The 22,723-nt window shown below is 34.8% G+C and overlaps 1 protein-coding gene across 1 annotated transcript in view; it reads right to left on the bottom strand.

Moving 5' to 3' along the window:
* The window catches only part of RYR2 (ryanodine receptor 2), a 406,115-nt gene that overhangs the window by 48,462 nt on the left and 334,930 nt on the right, over nt 1-22,723 (bottom strand). Inside the window, exons 75-83 of the mRNA XM_026846439.1 lie at nt 22,362-22,474; nt 20,688-20,784; nt 16,598-16,701; nt 15,942-15,993; nt 15,745-15,798; nt 14,019-14,042; nt 3,470-3,569; nt 2,588-2,667; nt 503-579 (exon numbers count right to left, since the gene is read on the bottom strand). Coding sequence (XP_026702240.1) covers nt 503-579; nt 2,588-2,667; nt 3,470-3,569; nt 14,019-14,042; nt 15,745-15,798; nt 15,942-15,993; nt 16,598-16,701; nt 20,688-20,784; nt 22,362-22,474 — 701 coding nt within the window. The remainder of the gene's footprint in view (nt 1-502; nt 580-2,587; nt 2,668-3,469; nt 3,570-14,018; nt 14,043-15,744; nt 15,799-15,941; nt 15,994-16,597; nt 16,702-20,687; nt 20,785-22,361; nt 22,475-22,723) is intronic.

Below are 22,723 nucleotides of genomic sequence, written 5' to 3'. Positions count from 1 at the left end.
AATCAATATAAACTGTGAAGAAGCACGAATGGACAAAAAAGTCACAGTACCTCTACACTTTATTAAAAAACAATACTTAAATCATTTTCCACCTTCTAAAAAGTCCTATCAATATTTCTAAGAAAGTTGGGTTTCCCCAAAATCTTTACAATTACTTAACATTGATCATTATCCTGGTCTATGTAGGATTACAGAATATGTCTAGAATTAAGAATTTGCTCCTGAGGAATGCTCCTAACTCTGGAGTTTTTTTTGACATACCTCAGGTAGACACAAATGACATAAACACTTGTGAAAAGAGCTCTTTTACCAAGGTAGATCCATATCATATGAAGATTTTCATACCATGAGCACCACTTTGTCCTTTACCCCAGATCTAGTACGTTACAGTCCCCATGTGCTGTTTGCAAAAAGTATGCAGAGGACCTTTTCAAAACTATAAATCTCGTGGAATAAAAACTAAATGCAAAATAATACATTTTAAAAGTAGATATTTTCTTACCTACAGGACTGCATAAGACCAGCAAGGCTCTGAAAGAATCCCACATCCTTTTTATCCTTGAGGTAGTCAAGCATTTTCTGCAGTAAACACAAATAATTAACACAGAGAATTAATATTTATACTATGTGTTAACCTAGCTAATTTAATACTACATGGATTCTAGATCACTAGTGGTACTGATGTTTTGAAATATTTCATATTTACAAATTAGATCAGAGTCTTGCAGAAAAAATTCCAGGTATCAAAACTAAAAAGACCATTTAATGCTTATGCCCTTTACAGAAAAGAAGGTCATCCATTTTGGATATTCCTTCCTAAAAAATGGAAAATAAAGATAGTAACTAAAGTCAACACAGTCACCAGAAACTAGTGTTTAATACTATCTTGTCACTACTAGTCCACAAATTTATACCAACATCTCCATTTCAGCACCTGGCTGGGCTTGTCATAACCACAGTTTGGTTTAGATTATTTTAGCTGCAATAGCATGTTAGTAGTCATGTGAGTATTTTTAAAATTTGTTTGAGCTTTACTGTAGTGTGCAATACCTATCCAATAATAGATTGCAGTAACAAGAAGTGATTCAGAGGAGTGAACTCTGATGCAATGTGTTGCTGAGTGAAGATATAGGATGATACCAGAGATCCCAGATGTCGACAAAAATCACAATGCTCTAAGATCAATCTTAGTAGGAATGTTACAAGAATTCATGTTGTGAATGAGGTAAAACTCTTTTGCAAATAACAAAAAGAATAGGAAAAATGGATAATAAGTAACCTCTAAAATGAAAGAGCACACAAGCAGACACTGTTAACAAAACATATCAGCATAACCCCAAGTAAACCCAAGATCATGGAGAAGAACACCCCCACCAACAACACTGCACTAATCAAAGCAAAGAACTCCAGAGGATGATGATGACGACTTTTCAAAACCACTTCTGTACCTCTTCCCCCACCCATACCGTTCTTCCCAAGGAAGACTAAAGAGTTGATCTTAGGACCTAAAGGAAAATTGGAAAGATGAGCGTAACACCAGAGAAAATGGGTAGAAATGAGCAACTTAAAAATCAGCAATTCTATCTGTATTACTGATGCTTCTATAAGTATGTAACTTAGACTAGTAGTATTAGTATTATTGTAACCATACAATAGCTGTTTCCTGCATTGTGATTAGTTAAGTCTTTATCAAATTAATTAAGACTTCATCAAATAATTAAAAAAAAAAATAGATTGTAGCATTCTAAATTCACATTAAATAACTACGTGCAATTGTCATATTTTCCTAAGTAATTTAATATCATGACATCACAGAAAACTGGCAATGGTTCAAGCAGATACTTTTCTGCACAATTTGTAATCTTTCTGGCCAATTCCTGGCAATGATAGCTCTTGAAAAGATCATTATTTTCGACTGATTCAGCTGATTCAGTGGTTGCTTAACTTGGAACCTTAACCATTCCCAGTTGTCTATTCCTCCAAACTGTCCTACAGCAGTGTAGTAATGGCAGGTATAAAGCCTTGTGAACCCAAGAATCTTCAGAACACTAAATGTATTCTGTATCAGTCACTTCTCTTCAACAATGCAGAATACTGTTAACATATCAGACGTGTCCACTGCTCACCACATTACAGATTAGTAAATCAAGTTTGTTTTTATCACCAAGACTCTCTATGGCATAAGCTAAGGACTTCTGAAGTTGTGTAACATTATTTTTGGTAACATTATTTTGGGGTCAGTAATTTTGCTCTACTGGCTACAGGACAATCTCCCAAGAAATCCGTCCCTCCCAGAGAATCCCTCTGGAAGTTAATGATTTAACATTAAATTTCCCCCTTCCAGCTGAAGTGCAAAACAAATTTCTTTTAGCCTTGTATTCTGTAGACTAACTATATGTATATGAACAAGAAATACATAACCAGCAAACAAGTTACTTCTGTATGCTATTTTCTTCTGGGAATGAGATTAAAAGGATAAACAGCAGTTGACAAATAGTCATGTTATATAATGCACTACTACAATAATAATGAACATAGTATAAAGATCTGTAGTGACTAGAAAGGGCAAAAATAATTAGTAACTTACCTGTTGAACAGTGGAATTTCCTCCATTTAAGATGGCAATCCCTAGCTTTAGGGTAGCTGCAACCATTGGTCCCATCTCACCTTAAAATTATTTTAAAATATACTTTTAGATCATTTATATATAAAAAAAAAAAAGAATATTCTACTAACTTATCTGTACAATGATTTAAATGGTAATTTATCAGGAGAGGCCTTTATGTTTCTCTTGCAAAATAGATCTATTCTTTCATGATCTCTAGTGTGACTTAATATCTTCCTGAGTGCCTACAGTCATAGTGTAATGTATACACAGCACACAAAAGAAGCAATATATATTATATAATGTATATAATAATATAAGTATTTTTTCATTTGCTAGAGCACCTAACAGTTGATTTAAGACTGGGTGCACAATTTTAAAACAGCTTTTAAGTTTAACAATGTGCTTCCTCTGCATGCCAGTCTAGATATTTTTCTTCTCTTCAGAAGATTACAATGATCCAAAGCATTTAGTTAAAGTAAGTGAAATTTATAAACAGTCATTTTTAAAACATCACTACGACAAAAACAAGTTACAGAACAGACAACAAAAGCATCGAACATTAAAGATGGTGCCTAAGGGACAAAAGCATCATTTACACTTCTGAAATGTTTTATCAAAGTACACCAATAGCATAGATATTGGGGGGGGGGGGGAAGGACCAAAGTCTACACCAACAACCTCATGAAAATTACTCATTATACTTTTCTGGATTAGCTGTCAATAATTTCTGAAACTTTGGCTGCATTTTGAAAGCAAACTTTAGTGCCAAACATCTTCAGGTTTTGCCCAATAAGAATTACAATAATTTCAAAGATTGTTAGAAACAAGGTTTAATACATAATCTACACAACAAAACTTTACCTTTACTAGCACTGATTGTCTGCAGAACCATCTCAGCAGCACCCCGGTCATGCAGTCTGGCTTGTTGATACAGAAGTTTTTGCTTTTCCATTTCTTTTTCCTGAATAAAAATGCCAGTCATTTAAGATGAGGACTTCAGTTACTATCAGTTCTCCAAAGGGTTTTGGTTATCTCTTAGTATATGGGCTCTATGGCAACATCATGGACCATTTTAATACATACAGTGCTACTGAACGGATATTTAACATGTTCAAGTAATATTCACCTCTTGGTATTTTATTATGCTTTTAGCACTTTATCTGAAAAGAGTCATCTCAATTGTAAGTCAATAGGTTAGTTCAAAGCCCATGTTTATTATATATATACTGCATATATCAAACTTGCACTTTTGTGCCGTGTTTTTGTGCAACAGTTCATACTCTTAATAAACTTCTATAGTGTGACCATAACTTCATACTGCTCAGTATGTGGCTCTTGAGTTGTAAGTTGTTGCTGAATACCAGAGTAACAGAAGCATCTCAGAATTTTTTTCAAAACTTATATGACGATATAGATTTCCCACCCTACCAACAGAATATTTGATAGAATACACTGTGCTTTTATATTTTACATTCTCTAGCGGCAACAAACAATACTGCATGGCGTTGCTTGAGCAATGGTGAAGTTTGTTCTTTATAATTTAAACTACTACAAAAACATAAAGAAGAACATAAAGAGCAAACATAAAGGCACAGTTAATTCCAGATGAGTTTGAACTTTCACCGAGTTAATTGAAGTTTGCTAGAGAATTGAGGATGACTAAGCAGTATAAGTTGCAAAATGGAAGTTGCATAGAGCCCTATGACAGCGAGTCCATCGGATGGCGTGGTAAAAAGCTTACTCAAAAGGAACATGACACAATCAGTTAGTATCATGTCCAAAAACACAACGCCCAAAACATGTATGACCTAAAAGCAGGAACAGCTGCAGCAGAAGTAGCCAGAATGACAGCTTTGCTGCCATAAACTTTCCATCCAAGTTACGGAAAAAAGACATTGGAAGATGGAAGAGGTTTAAAAAATGAAGGCTTGCTAAATAGAGGGTATGAATAATAAATTAAAAAAGAAGTAAAAAAGAGAAATATGTTCAAATGAATGAAAAAGAAACCTTTAACTCAAAAGCAAACCAACACAGACATTTATGCTGTTACCAGAGAGTTCTCGCCGAGGCTGGCAAATTTGTTTCTTAAATCTTTGATAATATCGTGCTGCGGAAACAAAATTCATCAGGGTTTTTTTTTTCACACTACTAGCTCTCCTGTGGTTAAATTGTATCTTTTTTCTTTAAATTATGTGACAGATCTAGATGGAGGCACAAAAAGGAAAAAAAAAATGGCAGCTTTGCTTCATATTTAGCCATGCTTAGGTTTGAAAGTTTTGCCTTCATGTTTAAACCTCTTCCTGGGAGTTCAACAAAAACAAAACAGAAACATACATACATACACACACACGCGCACACACACCACACGCACAAACCACCAGAAAATCATGACATCACAGGTTCAATACAGCTGCAATAAAATATTTTCATTTGCTTCAGATGACACTGAAATTTGATCAGTGCTTCTTTTTAAAAAAACTTTCCTATTTCTAGTTACTTTTAGTTTTAGACCCAATGATTTTTCATTTTTCTTCCATTATAAGATTATTCACTTTTGCTCACAAGCCTAACATCAGCTACACTACTTTCATTGTACATTTTTTTAATAAGTTTATGAGAATGCTTATAGTGAGGATGCATCTGCACAATCTACAGACTAAAAGAACGGATATGTACACTTCTTGCAATGGCACTATAGAAGAACAGTAGAAACAGACATTGCCAAACAGCTTAAAGTGAGAAGAGTGGCATTTTCCACAGAAATCAAGCAGTCCAGGTAACTAGCAACAAAGCGGACAAAACAAAACAAAACAAAAAATCCACCAACAAAAAACCACCATAAGCATTTCTTCTAAAAGCAACCATTCCTTTGATAACAACTCCCCAAAATCATGGTTCTTTCTTCAGCTTGACAATGCTTTTTCACTGTCACTTTTCCCATGCAATGTCAATCCTTATATGCATATATGTGATGGCAGCACTGATATGAATTGAGCCACCCACTGCAAAGTATGCTGGCGGGTCAAGGTATCCCCATTTCCCTAAGATGCCCTTACTGCTAACACTGTTATCTGTACTACCAACAGAGTGGTTTGCACTTTATTGTGCTTGCCAGTTGATGGCAAGAAAACTACCAAAATAATTAGCCAGAGGTTTGGATTTTCTATCATTCACAAATCCATCACAAAAGCAAAAATACTTCATACTAAATTAAGCATTTAAAGTAATTCACTAGAATTAAAAAAAAAAAAAAAAAAACAAAAAAACACCACCACCAAAAACCACAAACAAAAAAATCCCCCCCAAAACCCCCAAAACAAACAAACAACCCCACCCCCACCCCCCAACAAATAAACACCTCAAAGAAAAGCAAGTCTATTCTATTTTGGGTGTTTTATATTTATATGCGAAGAAGCTGACCACTTAGAAAAGTACATACATGTATTCCCATATAAAAGACTTTCTCCAGCAACCTACCAAACCAGGGAAACTTTTTCATCATATTCTTTGAAAGCAGAGACTCAAACATTTTCTACTTCATTCTATTTTTGGCTTTTTAAAAAATGATTACAAGCAACCATAAGCCAAAAAGCATACATTGGGCAAAACTACAAGTTCTAGCTTGAATCTGTAGGCAACAAACTTGCAAAAACTAAATGAGAGCTTTAACTGACAAGTGCACCACTGAAATTGCTTATTTTCTTATAATCCGTACAAACAATTATTCTTGGACTCTCTCATGGATCTAAACCATATGAAAAGGTTTGTTTGCTGGTACCACTACACTTGCAGCCATGGAGTACAAGTTGCTGTTTTTTTAAAATATGAAATTATGAAATAAAGAGTAAACAGAATAAACAAAAAAAAAAAAAAAAAGAAAAAAAAAAAAAAAAGGAAATAAATTACTTCCAACTTAACTATTCTAAAATAAACGCTTCTTCTTTCAATTGTCTTCATATTTTATGCTTTTCAAGACCTCTGTTTAGTCCAGATGATAAATCCTATTAGACAGGTCTTACACTGACAAAATAACTGTTAATTTTAGTGTCAGGCATGCATAAGTACAAGCTATGTATTAAAATATAACATTAACTACTCAAGTAGAATCCTTATGTATAAATTTATATATATATATATATATATATATTTACATATATTAAGCCTTTAAGCTCAATATGGTTTATGCTTTATAAATAAAGTTGAATTTTTCTAAATCACCCATTCTGGACTTCACCAGCCATAATATAAAAGAGTATATAAAAATATAATGCATTATAATTCCTGAAGATTAAATATGTAGGATTTTAAGATGTTAGAGAAGTTTATTTCATCAAATATGCTTTCAATACTACTTAAAGAAATATTTCAATCCTGCAATTTCACACTCATATTTCTGTTTCTCCTGAAATTCTCAACCCCAAATTTTTTTCTAGTTGAAAAGTGATTTTTCATGAGTTGATATGATATCTATTACTACACCTCACTGAGTTGAAGCATCCTTTCTATGCTGAAATCTGCCGTTATCCAGATTATCATACAACAAAAGGAATTCTTTCAAGTACAGGTGGTAAAATATACAAATTAAGTAATCAGGAAATTTAGAGTCTATGAAGTGCTAGCACGTAAAAGAAAAAACAATCTCAAAAGTGAATTTCATAATAAATTAATGGCCATTCTAAAGCCATTTCTCTGACTCCTGCTGTGCTTTCTTGTTCTATGTACTCTTCCATAGTCAGGCATTTATAAGCCTTCTGCCATTTGGGATTACTTCCATGACAAAAGTAAATCATTCTGAAAATGTCTGAAAGTGGTATCTAAGTATCGTCACTAAAAATGATAAAAAGGTTCATAAATTAACTGCCACATTCTTACATATATGCAGTCAATGACTGTTTATTAGCAATTTTCTAATTTCCTCAAAACCATAGCTGTTTATTTTGAATGTAGTAATACTTTACAAGACTTTAGAATGCCGGTACACTTCCTGTAGTAGGGGATTTATTAAACGTTATTGTGTAAACATATGCTTTTATCTACTCTATGTTTAGTCAGTGATTTAATAAAATTTGAAAATGTTCCGTACATGCATCTTTTATCACTGTTGGTCCAAAAATAAAATGTAGCTATGAAAAACATGTATGGAAAAAAAGGCTCTTTTGATTTGATTGATTGTAAACATTCAGCTTTCTTGGGCATTAGTGTAAGTATTTTGTAATATGTGAGATGAGAGGAAAGGAAGTAACATCAATCTAAAAAGTATCTGGGGAAAAAAGAATTTGAGAGGAACAAACCATTTCATTCATGATTTTTTAACAAATTTCAGACAAGATAGCAAAAAGCTATTATATGCTTCATAATATAACAGTTGAAAAGATACAAGAAGTAAAGCAATCATTCATCAAAATTATTTCTTGTATTCACACCAATATTCAGAAAAAGAAGTACTGGTGTTCTGCTGACTCTGCCCAGTCTGGGAGGAAAAATTTATCATGTCATAGCATTAGTTTTTATGACATAACTATGCTACTCTATATCAATAGTCAGCATGATAATCCACATCGCACAAAGTAAGGATTGTTTTATTGACATTATATTTAACATTTCCTAGCATTTGAATAAGCTGTATTAAAAACTTTAACATTATATAACCAATATATTTCATTCACACAATATATAGTAATAAAACAAATATATAGTAATAAACCAAAAAACCACTACCCTTGTGTTAAAATAGCATTAATCTGAGCTACAAATGCACAGGAATAAGATATCCTGAAATCAACCATTCACTACACACTTCATTTTGTTTTGGTTAAAATGCCTTTAGTTCAGCTTGCAGCAATCTCTTTGTTGGTGTCATCATGTTTATACTGTCATTCAGTTATATCTTCCTCTCTGGCAAGGAAGTTAAGTTTCCTACATACTGCTTCCATATTCTTGCCATGCTGATGAGATCACTCAACATACTCATTTCTATTCAAGCACATAGGTACTCAATAAGTATTGAGTCTCTATAAGGAAAAATATTGTATTGGGCAACTTTGAAATCTATGTATTCTGAGTTTCCAATTTTTTCTCCAATGGTACATAGCTATAAAACTACACATTACTCTCAGACTGTGTCATGCTTTCTTGTTTAAAGTTGGGTCACAAATTTCATGTATTTGAAATAGCTGACATAGATGTCTAGCCCTCTATAGGAATAATAAAGTTTAATGGATCATTTAGAAGGTTTCACTATAACTGGAATTGCATAAGTTAGCTGGAGCAGAAAATCTTACGTACAGGGATAAGTTTGGTAAGATTATTATGTAATTACTGCTTTAAAAAGAATAAAAGAACCTGGAAGCTACAAATGATCACTTAATCACTGCAGTGTATTTGTTCTTTAAAGTACGACTGCCAAAGGCCCTGCCTCACATAGATCTCAACCAGTTCTGTTGTGCTACAGCAGTGAAGCATGGAGTGCTAGCTGGTGTTTGAATTGAAAGACAGAGCAGATGGATGTCTGAGAGTACTTTTGAAAAGTAACACACTAAGGTGGATATAAGCAGTAGAAATAATGTAGAGGGAAGAGATGCTGATAAACACAGAAGATGAGAAGCAGCCAGAGGACACTATGAAAGATCTTAATGAATAGTCTTAAATCTTCATTTATCACTAAGCCCCTGAACTGAAACCCAGAGAAAAGCATGGGTATATTATTGACTTTGTAGAAAAGATTCTCTACAAGACTTTTAATTCACATTTCCCATAGTCAATGGGAGGTTATTCATATAACCCAAAACAGCTTTGCCAGATAGGCAAGAAACTAATAGCTGACATTATAACAAAGAATGTATTAATGGCAATGACTCTTTGTTACTGATATTATAAACTAGATTGTGGGTATCAAAACACTGCAAACAAGTAGGAGCAAATGAGAAGTGAAGGGCTCACTGTCTAATAGTGTACACCATAAATTGTCTAACTGGATTGAGGACTTTTTTTTTGCATAAAATAAAAAAAAAACAGTGACTGATGGAAATAGGATGGTGGGGAGCACAAGGAGAAACAAGAAAGAAGGTCATAGCATTAACAAATATCACATTATCAACACCATAAATACGTAAAAACAGAATTCTACCCCCTTATGACAATGTGTAAAAGCTGATCAAATCTTACTTAACCATAGGTCTGTGTTTTCGTAGTAGATGTTTATTCTGAGAAGAGTATATGGATGCTGCCCAGTAGATAGGGTCAGGAAGGCCAAGTTGCAGCTGGAGCTGAACTTGGCAAGGGATGCAAAAAGAAGGGCTTCTACAGGTATGTCAGCCAGAAAAGGAAGGTCAGAGAAAGTGTACCCCCTTGCATGAGCAAGACTGACAAACTGGTAACAACAGATGAGGAGAAGGCTGGGGTACTCAACTTTTTCCTCAGTCTTCACTGGCAACTTCTCTTCCCACACCATTTGAGTGGATGGACTATAAGACAGGGATGGGGGAGCAAAGATCCTCCCACTGTAAGAGAAGATCAGGTTTGTGACCACCCGAGGAACCTGAACATACATAAGTCTAAGAGACCTGATGAGATGCATCCTAGAGTCCTTAGGGAATTGGCTGATGCAGTTGCCAAACCAATCTCCATGATATTTGAAAAGTCACGGCAGTCAGGTAAAGTCTCTGGTGACTGGAAAAGGGAAACATTGCACCCATTTTTAAAAAGGGTAGAAAGGAGGATCCTGGAGACTACCAACCTGTCAGTCTCACCTCTGTGACTAGGAATATCATGGAACAGTTCCTCCTGGAAGCTATGCTAAGGCACATGGAGGACAGGAGGTGATTCAAGACAGCCAGCACGACTTCTCCAAGGGCAAGTCCTGCCTGACAAACCTAGTAGCTTTCTGTCATGTAGTAACTACATCACTGAACAAGAGAAGAGCTACAGATGTCATTTATGTGGGCTTCTGTAAAGCCTTTGACATCGTCCCTCACAACGTCCTTCTCTCTAAATTGGAGAGATATGGATTTGATGGATGGACCATTCAGTGGATGAGGAATTGGTTGGATGGTTGCATCCAGAGGGTAGTGGTCAACAGCTCAATGTCCAGATGGAGATCAGTGACACATGGTACCCCTCAGGGGTTGATGTTGGGACCAGTGCTATTTAATATCTTCATCAATGACATACTGAGATTGAGTGCACCCTCAGAAAGATTGCAGATGACATGAAGCTGCGTGGTGCAGCTGACATGCCTGAAGGACAGGATGCCATCCAGAGGGACCTGGACAAGCTTGACAAGTGGGCCCATGTGAATCTCATGTGGTTCAACAAGGCCAAGTGAAAGGTCCTGCACATGGGTTGAGGCAAGCCCCAGTATCAATATAGGTTGGGGGATGAAACGACTGAGAGCAGCCCTGCTGAGGAGGACTTGGGGGTACTGGTGGATAAAAAGCTGGACATGAGTTGGAACTGTGCGCTTGCAGCCCAAGCAGCCAACTATGTCCTGGGCTGCATCAAAAGGAGCACAACCAGCAGGGTGAAGGAGATGATTCTGCCCCTCTGCTCCACACTGATGAGACCCCACCTGGAGTGCTGCATCCAATTCTGGGGCCCCCAGCACAGGAAAGACCCATTGGAGTAGGTCCAGAGGAGGCCACAAAGATGATCAGAGAGTTGGAACACCTCTCCTATGAGGACAGGCTGAGAGAGTTGGGGTTGTTCAGACTGGAGAAGGCTCTGGGGAGGCCTTATTGCAGTTTTTTGTACTTAAACGTGCCTTATAAGAAAGATGGGGACAGACTTTTTAGCAGGGCCTGTTGCAACAGGACAAGGGGTAATGGTTTTAAACTAAAAGAGGGTAGATTAAGACTAGATATAAGGAAGATTTTTTTTCATTCTTTAACAAAAATAGTTACTTATTGTAAATACATGGTATATGATCACTCACTTTGCGACAGGGAGAGAGAACAGTGACCATCTCTGATGTGCTAGAGCCTTAAGAGCTTGCATTACTTCTATGTACTGAAACTTGCAAGTCTTTCTGTGCTTAAGTAACAGCACAATGTATAATTTTGACAAAAATCTACTGAATACAAAAGCCTATCAACAAAGTTTCTACCAGTAATAGGGATGAAGAAAACCGACACAGGAAGCTCTATCTCCCACAATTAGTTTCTTCCTGTGAAGAGCAAATTGAAATCAATTTAAACCAATTGATTTTAAAAAGATGATCTAGGTTTTTATTCCTTTTGAGTTCCCATATTACACATATGTAGAGCACATTAATATGTAGCAAACCAGTAGAGTCAGTGACTCAAATGCAGAAGCCTATTCACATTCAACTAGTGAAACACTTTGATGGGAATTTCCTATCAGATAAAATCAAGGGGGACAGTGACACCAACTCTACAGGGAGTCAATTGAGTGTCTGTTCAATATGATAGAAAGTTAACTTAGAGATAAAGGGCAAGGAGAAAATATAATCATAATAATTCAAAGCAAATACTAGCAGACAAATTCACAAAGGCACACAGTAATGCACAGACAACTTTATTGTGGTTTATATTGTGACCTCCCTACTGCCTACACAGTGATCTCAATATAGATTACTTGTACAAAAATGAGACTAAACTGCATGAGATATGTGCAGGCAAATTGTTGATAAAATACTTGCCGTTTTTATCACACTCTAAGCTGGCTCAAAGGTCTCTGTTGCTCTGACTGTGAAAAATTCTGGACTTCAAACATCACAAATTTTAAAGTCTAGAGGAGCAGTAGAGTTTTATTCCCATACAAATTGAACAGTCAGTCTTTTGCCATGCCCACAGAGCATGGAAAAAAAAGAACTGCCTTCAACATTGAACTCTGAGATAGATGACTGACAGAAACATACAAATGCACACACACACAGAGGTGGTATATATGGTCTTATATCTTTACAACTGTTTCTTGTCATGTATGAAGGAAGAAAGGATTATTTATTGTGGGTTTTTTTCCTTTTAAAAGACTTCTCAATCAGCAAGACAGAAATTTCTCTATGGAGCATACAGCATTTAGTGTACAGTAACCAGGTAGGTAGAGTGATAGACATGTAGTATTTGAATAGCTGAAGTAATGGAAGAAAAGAAGAAATTATACTATTAGATTAGTCATATAGTTCCTTTGGGGGTCTGTAATACATCCTTTGTGATTGTGGCAATTATAATAACTTTTAATCAATTTTTGGTGAGTCTGTGTGAGAGCACTCATCTTTCAGGACAATGCCTTTATTGTAAAAATGTGGAACAGATCTGTGGAAACTTTTGAAGGAGCAAGAGTGAAGTTGATCCTGGAATACATCTTCTCTTTCCACAGCTGTATAGGAACCTCTTTCTTTTGTGAACTGAACATTAGCGCAAGTGCTAGCAAACAAAACACCAAAATTATCTTGCTCTTTTCAGTGAACAAGGTTATAATTGTTCCCCATATTGCCATAGGCAATGAAACTTGAAGCTACTGATGGAATTCTGATCAGCAGCTAAATCTGTGCATCCCCAATCTCAAGTAAGTCATCTCTACTTAAGTCTAGCTGCCATTAGCCACAGCGCAAATAACTATAAACACCTCAGAACCAAAAAATTAACTACCCCACACACCATACCTCCTCTCAGAACATCAACCTTGCAGTTCTATCAGCAGGCAGAGTCGACAGTGGGAACTGAGACTTCTACTTTGCATGAGGTAGGCAAGTAGGCTGGTGCGATGGGCCACCGTTTAGAAACAAATGGTAAGATTTTCACGATGAGACACAAAAGACTGTTTAAGAAACTGACTCCAAAAAATACAAACACTGTGAAATTTCAGAGTTATTGCCGCTATGTTTTTAGAGAAAACAAGGAAATAGGAATCACTTCGGGTACAGTGTAGCTACGGAGTTTCTATTAAATAACACCACAGTGAAGGCTAAGGACTCAGTCTATTCCAAAGGATCTGAATCACCGGTAAATATAATTGATACTCTCTCTGTGACAAACATTGAAAACAGAATTCTACTTCTGTGTCAGAAATGCATCTGTTAAGATACAGAAAAAGTCCAACTGCTTTCCCTTAAGAGCTAAATAAATGATTTTAATAATTCAAATGAAATTAAATCATAACCAGAAAGAAGATAACTGATGCACAAAAGGCAAGAACAGCAAACCAGTATGAACAAGCCAAATGACACTCTGCTTTCCCCCAAATGGCAATGTAATTTGACATATTTTGCATAAACAATTCTTGGAGTCTTTAAAAAGAGTTTGTGCACAAGGGTTTGGTAGAAATATCATGCTGGAAATGAAATGTTAAAAACATTTTTCAAGACCCTTTAGTTGACTTATCCAAGATGTTGGGCCTGAAAAAAAAATCACAAAATTAGACCCAGACAAATACACACACATTTTTTTTTTACCTTGCTGCGTTGTGATCCTGTCACCTTAAGGAAGGGCAAGGACAAGAAGCGAAATAGTAATAAGAAAAAGAAGTCCAAAATTTTTTTTCTGCAGGTGACTGACCAAATATATACACAAAATTGTCTTTTGAACAGATTAATACATTATTTGAACATAAGTTTCATAGCTACAGAAAAAGTAGTAATGAGAAACAAATGAATAGGATCTTCTCTCAAAATATAAAGTTGAATGCTGAGCAAGGAGCCCATTATAATTTAGGTAAGGAGCACTAATAAGTCCCTTACTGAGAAATTTGATAATTCACCTCAATTACTTCCTAATTATAAATTTTCATATTTATAAGCACAAGACTTTTTATATCTAACAAGCATGCATGAACCAACTGAAAAAAAGCTTATAGAAATAAATATTCTTTCTTTAGTGGATGATACATTATACACAGCATTTCCATGAAAAAAAAAAAAAATCAAAAAAACCCAACCAAAACCAAAGTGCACTGAAATCTGGATTCATACCTAGCTATTTACAATGAAACAGCAATTTATATATTAGGTATGTTAGTTGTAACTCAAATGGACTAAAACTTCTGAGTGACTAAAAAGAATTTGGTATTGATGTTCTTTCTAATTTCTGTATACAGTCAAATAGGGAATATGTACTTAAATAATTCAGTGCTATCTTATGCAGAATCATGTAGAAAACATACAGAACATGTGCTGTGTACAAAACAATGGGAGTAAAAGTAAACATGCCCCAAAGCACGTACTCCTCAAAAATCAAAACAGCACAGGTAGTTTTATATCAAATCAATCAGTATATTTAGAAATATTTTTTAAAAATAATAAAAGCATGTATTTCATGTTTCTGTGTTTCACTAAAGATACTACATATAAGTATTAATGGATTTGGAAGATATGACAACTTTTAATGTCAGAACTATAATATGCTAAAATATATTAAAATATTTAAAATATTAGCAGGCAAATTCCCTCAGTGACCCTCAGAACGCACAATTTTCTTGTAAATTCCATTTTATTAATGGAAAAAGAGAGACAGATCCCAGAGCAAACACATGAAAAGGACTCATCTCTTTGGTAATCAACTCATCTCTTACTTTGGTAGTCAACGCATGTAAATGTGTTCCCTTATAAAGAGATGATCACTAAAAACTCAATATTAAGCAACAATAAACACAAATTTCCTGTTCTCAATATAAGAAAAAGCTTGGCAGTATTGATGAACAAAAGCTCACCTTTTACTAAGAAGCACTAATATATATGTGAACATTAAAATATTGAATAATATTGAATAAATACTGGTACTGTATGTAAATGACTACTGCCAAAAGCAGTATTTCAGTATTTTAACTATCCAAACTGAAGGTGGGATGTGATACTTTACAAGATACAGCCTGTTATTATTAGACTTCCAGAATAAGTTACTCTCCATAATATTTCTCTTCAACATCTAAAAAGTAAAAGTCAATCAGATGAACATGTAAGATCCATTAATTTACTCAATATATAACCTTATGTGTTAATACATATGTTTTAGTTTTGCTACTATGAATCTGGTGACTCGTATCTGCCAATCCAGCTTCTGACATGCAGTTCACTGGCATAAGAAGCTGCAGTAAGCCATGAACCAAGAAACATAAATGTCAGTTGGAAGCTATGAAACAATGTCTAACATGACAAGAAAAACAAAACAGAAGTATAATCTTACTTCAAAACTCTTCACTTCTTCTTCACCATCATCATCTTCCTCATCATGGCAGCTCTGACACCATGTAGAAAGAAAGTATTTACCGATAAGTCAAGGAGTGGTGCTAAGCCTTTCTTCACTTTACACATAATTTCTCTTGATCTTATTCATTAAAGTTATTAAAACAGAAAAGATGCAAATGACAGAAAAAAAGTTACCTTTGCCATAATGTCAGCATAAGCCATATACAGAAAATCTTCTTCCAGTTTGCTGGTTAATAGAGAGAGGAAAGGGAAAATGAGGAATATTAGAGCCATTATAGTAGAACTGGAGCACCAAAATATTTTTAAGCACCTAAAAAATATTTTTAAAAGATTTATATGCTTATAATTAATTACAAAAGTCTTTTTGGAAAATGAAGATTTGATTAACTTACACAAACTGTAAAGTAAAGCCAGCTACAAACGCAGTGCTCAGAAATTCATAAACACTTTCCAATGAAGAGAACATAATTTTTCAATTATACCTAGAATATTCTTATATTTCATATTCAGAATATAACTGTCAATAGGGAACACAGAAGAGAGAAGTGTAGTAAGCCCTGAACACAGCATCTATAACAGTGAAAAAGTGTATAGGGGCATTTATTTGTCTCCAGAAAACTCCCTTATCTGTCATTATTAGTCATGTTAAAATCTCTTTACATACCACAGGCTATAAAGTTTTGAGTGTGACTTGAACTCACCATACGTACATACACACATGTTTTGGTATAACCTAAGCAATCTCACTTGAACGAAGACATGTATAGCTTCAAATACCAAAATAATCTGAAAATCTGCATACACAGTGCAATCTCTCACACCATTCCTACCATTTTTCAGTCAAGGCTGTTCTACTGAATAGCAGAATAAGTTGATGTAAAGGATCAACTCTTTTAAGGCTTTCATCTTCTTCCGGTGGTTCCTCCCCAGGTTTCTTTAGGGAAAAAGAGATTTTAAAAGTATATTCAATTATCTACAGTGAAAAATGGTTTACTCTGTGCAGTTTATTAAACATTAAATACTCCCATATGTAGTTTTGATTTGGACAACCAGGAGGAAACAACTTCCAAGCAAAGTATGAAAGCCTGAATCCTAACCATGTTCATGATCATGAAGAATTACAAAGATGACCATTTGCAAAGCTTTGGATTTCCTCTCCTGTTAAATATTAACTCTCTTCCCTAGATTCTGAAAATAACTTAAATCTTTTACTTCTGTTATACAGAATGAGTGGTAACCAGATGCCATCATTTGCTATTATATTGTCTGTTCCTCTCTATGTTAACAAGCTTCATCAGCTAAAAATTAGAATCCTCTGTTTCAAGTCTTATCCCAGGTACAATGTTCGCTGAGGAACTCTGAGAGTTTTTGAAGGAGAAGACATCCAAACTTGAAGGTACCAATAGTTTTAGACAGAAGGAGCCATATCTACCAACAACAGTAATTCTGGCAGGATGCAGAATTTTAGAAGATGACAAAAGATATACAAACTATTATATAATGTTCGATAATATATACACAAATAGGTTTTTTTCATGTGGTTATTGTGCTTTCACGTTTAGACAGCTCTAGTTAGTTCATTTTAACAGAAAAATGTAGTCCTAAATACTATAATGGCAACAGTGTTTTGAAAAGAATCTATACAAAATGTCCTCTGACTTCCTGTCTTTTGCCAAATGACATTTCAGAAAGTAAGTTTTGCATATTAAGTTATTAACAAAATTTTTTCATCCACACATATTTTTCTACAAAGCATCTGGTAGCTCAAAGAAAACTGCTTGCATAAGTGCCTGCAAAATCCACCTTTTCCACTCAGTTGTACCAAACATGACTGGTTGCAGCTGAGAATTCACTGTAGTTGACATATATGCACAATGATTGTTTCACATGCTAGTCTATGATGGTCTTATTTCCCAGTTTGCATATGTGACAATATTTTCAGTATCAATTACATGATCTGAACAATGCAAATTATAACTCCAGTTATATCTCACCATTAAGGAGGTCTTCCCTTGTTCTTTATTTTAATCTCATTTAGGATGCTGAACTTTATTTAAATGGGAGCATTCTATACTTGGCAACATCATCAACCAGAATACCTCTCTAACATTATCAAAACTGGTGAAGCAAAAGGGTGGAAGTTGTCTTAATGTTTAATACAAGTATTAGTTTTCACAGATTTAATTCAAATTAAATGGAGGATCAAATTCACCAATGACTGAGTTAAGTAGAACTCATTATTAAGCATAGCATGAACACTAGAACCAAATGATTTTCCGACATTTCTGGAAAAAATATATTCTTAATTTTCAGTGTTTTGAGACATTTGCCCTTTAGTTATTTAAGTGTACAATAAAAAGCTTTAACTGAATGTAACACAAGAGGATAAAACAAATAAGATTGAAAAGTTTTAGTTGCCATTTGTAAACACTGAAGATTTAACAGATTTAATTTTTATATAGTCTAATTATTAAAAATCCATCAAGCATATTTTCTTAGAAAATATGCCCAGTAATACCTACCAACAAAACTAATCATTAATTTTATTACATAAGCTTAAGTGTTCATATAACCTATTTATTTAAAGCAGAAGCATTTTAACTATTAATACAGTGTTGAATATCCTACGATTTTAATATCAAACATTAAAAATCTAGTTCCCTTAGAGACCTGATCTGTTGAAACAGAATTAAAAAACACCAGAAGTAATCTCCTTAACTAGAGAACTTGTGTATACTTTTTTCTTTTAATATGCAGAGGAAGAAGTAGTGCTATTTCTGTATAACAGACTTAAGGACAGAAATTTCAGGGAACAAAATTGCAAGTTTAGTCCAGTCCTCTGCTTTAGGGGATGCAAATGCTCATCTCTACATTCCAGAAGAAGCTCTTACCCACAGGCCTATAAATTGCCTGTATCTGACAAAGTCAGGAAGGAGGTAGATTTTACTGTATTTCTCCCTTCAAATTATTTTCACTTAGCAGAAAAGAGAGTTCAAGATTCTCAGAACTGAGAAAGAACGCACTATGGCATACAACTCTGTAGTCTACTGACTACAGAGAGTTAAAGAACAGAAAGTCTTGGCTATAGGCTTTATAGTTTCTGAGTCCTGGATTATTCCAATTTCCTACCTAATACCTGAACAGGTCAGAAACTTGAGACACTCCTGGAAGCATACATTAGAGAACAAAGGCTCCCCTTTTCTCCCCTTCCAGACAAGTTCTGCCACCACAACCTCGGCTGTGTTTCCATCTTGACAGTCCAACAAATTTTTAATTCCTTGCTACACCAAGGTACAGTTTCTCTAAGAGGGACAGAGAACCTTCACCAGCATCACAGTCACAACTTCCATGAAGTCCACACAAAAGTCTGGGTCACCTCCACAGAGCTGAACAGTAGAACCTCACTCACCCTCTATGAGAGTGCTCTAAAGCAGCAAGAATGTGACAGAAATTTATTTAAAAGACACATAGAGTTTTGTTTGCTCTTTTGAATGAAAAGTGTAATACATCTCTCCTTAAGGGAGTGCTAGAGACACATTTATCTGTATGCTTGAGGAATTACAAGGGAATGCCTGTAATCCTTTACTAAAAAATGATATAGCAGCCAATCCAGCCTGTCTTCTCCAAGACAGTTTTTCACATAAGCTACCTGCTGGCAAGGAGTTCTCCTTAGCAAAGATATGGTTCCACAGAGGAGATAAGGAGGCAGCCCTTTATGTCAGAGTGTAACTAAATGACCATGCTGGGTTATTTCTCACACATACATAAACACATACAAAGAGCTATGTTGTTCCACATTCCATACCTAAACATACATGCTCTCGACTGCTAAAACGTAATTATTTTTGGTAATGAACCTACACTATTTAAAACATTTGCAGTGTGTTGGGACAAATTAAGATTATCAGTTTAAAGGTTGTGTTACAAAGTAAGTTTTTGCACAAGTTTTACAATGTTTGATCAGACAATAACGATGCCACAAGGAATTAATTTTGCATGTATGCAGGCAAAAATGAATTTCCATAGTCTGTGTTGAGCTTATTGGAGGTGATCTTCCTTTCACTATTATGAACCTTATTTTCACAACTTGGGTAGCTGGTTTTAAGCATAAGCTTTAAATAGTAAAAACAAATTAATGTTTTTTTTCTAATAGCAATTTTCCAGTTAACTTCCTCCCTCTGTTGCAGAGGGCAGGCTTTCCTCATAATAAAAAGATCAATCTCAGACTGTTTTCTGTTGGACCTCCCAGGGACTGAATAATTTCCTGGTACTAGTTCTTGTTGAACCCTCAAAAGAACCACCTTTCTGAGAGACAATTGTAAAGGATGAGGACATAAGGCTTTACTGAAAATCATCCCAGGGATTTATCAGGCTAAAGACATGGCTCTAACACTTTCCTGTTGGGAAAAATCCTCACCTCCCTGACAAGAGGATTCTTCTGAAAAGAAGCAGCAGACTCTGCTTCTGAGGGACTCAGCAATATAAGATTAGAATTCCTCTAGTTTCACATTTTAACCTTTTGACTTAAATGGCTTTAATGTGGGTTATCAAGTCTACAAATACATAAAGGTTAACTGCAAAGAAAGGGAATAGGCTGTTCCCCTCCTCCACCAGACAGAAGGTAAGAGCTAGGGGAATAACAGCAACTGCACATAATTTAGACAAAAGTTTTAAAAGCTTTATAAAAGGTTACTGAAGTCCTGAAGCAGACGGCCTGAGGGGATTCTGGAATCTCCACCACTTGTAATTTTTAACACATCAGAACAACTTGGTTATAGCTGGTCCCTTTGGGTAGGGATACCTTTGATGATATCTTAGGTACCTCACAGACATCATCATCATCATTATAATAGTTATTATAATTAAAAATTAATTACTAATTCATAATATATTCCCACAGCTCTTTGTACCCAGACGTACTGCTAAGTCTTCTATCAGTTTGTCTTCAAAATAATGTTCTTCTGTTTCAATCCAAGATTTATCATAGCCTTGAAGAAAGAGATTGACGGCTCGGTGCCTAAAAAGGGACATTAAGAAAAGAAAAGCTGTAAACTTTTCAAAAGAAGATTTGGTCAATATGAATTTCATTTAACTTGAAGAACTGTCCAGTCACTAAGGAAAGCAAAATTTCTATGGTAAAACCTGCCAAAAGCACTAATTTAAAAAATGTTTACATTAATGTGCTCTATTCAAAAATGTGTCCCATTAACTTGGAAAACTGGTATTAACATTTAACAATAATGACTTTAGGAACAGATAAGAAATAGAACTTTAAAGAAATTTAAACACAAGTAAGAAATCAAATCAATTACTTTGCCATATTAGTGGGGTTTATTTTAATATATTATCATATTATTTTAATTAAATTATTAATAGCAATAGGAAAATTTGGATTGTGCTCAAATAATTGCATTTTTTAATGTTCTGCATTAGACTTGCATATCTAAAAAAAAACCAATATTTTTTTTTTCCAAACTCCATGAAATTAAATGGATGATGAGGCTAGGGGAAAAAGGGTAAAGCTAATGATGATATCTACTGGTTTAGGGGGTTTTCTTGAAGATTCAGTGTAAAATGGGCTGTATGACAACCCATTCTCCAGGAAGAGTTTTATCAGTCATCTTAATTTTTTTAAACAATTGCCAGTCTCATATACTGAAAAAGAGGCTCTATAATTAAAATATACAGGAATGCAGGTTATGTGCAGGTGACCTACTTGTTAAAGTAAGAACAGCTACAGATGGAAATATCTTTGTTCTATTTTCAACTGTCACAGCAGCCTCATTTCAAGCTACTGTGATTTGCATGCCCTTGTGCTTCCTGGAACAGACCTGAAGATCCATCCTACTAACTATGGTAATAGTAATAACATGCAGACTTCTGGGAAAAACTGAGAACATTATCATGTTGAAAAGATAGGTGTTCTGGAAATTATTTTTAGCAATTGCATGAAAAAACAGATATCTTTATTTTTTTCTGAATGTTCATTCCTTCCAGAATCTCAAGATTCTGAAACTTGCTTGACTATAGATCCCATTCACTATTGAAGAAGAAGAAAAAAAAAGAGCCACAGGAAAAGGTGTTTGGAATATGTATATATATTTCTTGTCTAATAGAATGCTCTGCCCATGAGTGCACAATAAATAGATGAGTTTTCAGCTAAGTAATATGTTATTTCCTGTGTATAGAACATTTAGCATCTAACAATTAAGGTAGCTTTCCAGAGCTATACCATGGCTTAGGAAGAAATTTACCTTTCAAGATCATATTACAGTAACACCAATATGACTGTTTCTGCATTTATCTCCTTTGAAAGATGTCTACTTTTCAGGAAAGAAAACATACCAGGAGGAACAGGTGGAATAACAGCAGGAGAAGACAACCAGAAATGTAGAATTATACTTTTTGACATTCTTTTCAAAAGATATATTAGAAGAAAGTAATTAGATTTATTAAAAGAAAGCAATATACAAAGTACTTTACCATGCAGTTATCAATTACTGGTTTACATGTTTTTCTTCCTTTTGATGGTGCCAAATACAATGGTATGAACATAAATGCATTTGTGAAAGAGAGAATAAATATAGCTCTTACCTTGGCAGATTGTACAATGGTGCCATTCTAAAGCAAGCAACTACTGCTCTTTTCCTCTGTTTAGACAGCAACTTATGCCACACTGCTTTTTTGGACCGCTGAGGATGCTCAACCTGGCACATAAGATTCACATGGAAAAATAAATAATGTGGCAATGTCCCACTGTCTGGGCATAGCAATTATAATAAAAAAGTCAGATAACAGAAAAATCAAGTAGAAAGATAGCAGAAGAGTAACAGATGGGGAAAAGTGTTCTAGACAGGGTTTAAGTGATCAGTTAAATTACAGAATCAGAATTCAGAAAATAAATTTAAAAGAAAAACAAATCTCCCTTTCCTTGCATGATATAGATATTCTCTTTT

Source organism: Athene cunicularia (genome assembly GCF_003259725.1).
Source record: "Athene cunicularia isolate RWA chromosome 3 unlocalized genomic scaffold, athCun1 chr3_part1, whole genome shotgun sequence".
In the NCBI taxonomy this organism is placed as follows: Eukaryota; Metazoa; Chordata; class Aves; order Strigiformes; family Strigidae; genus Athene; species Athene cunicularia.
The sequence above is the reverse complement of the archived record's forward strand: the minus strand, read 5'-3'. Positions and strand labels throughout refer to the sequence as shown.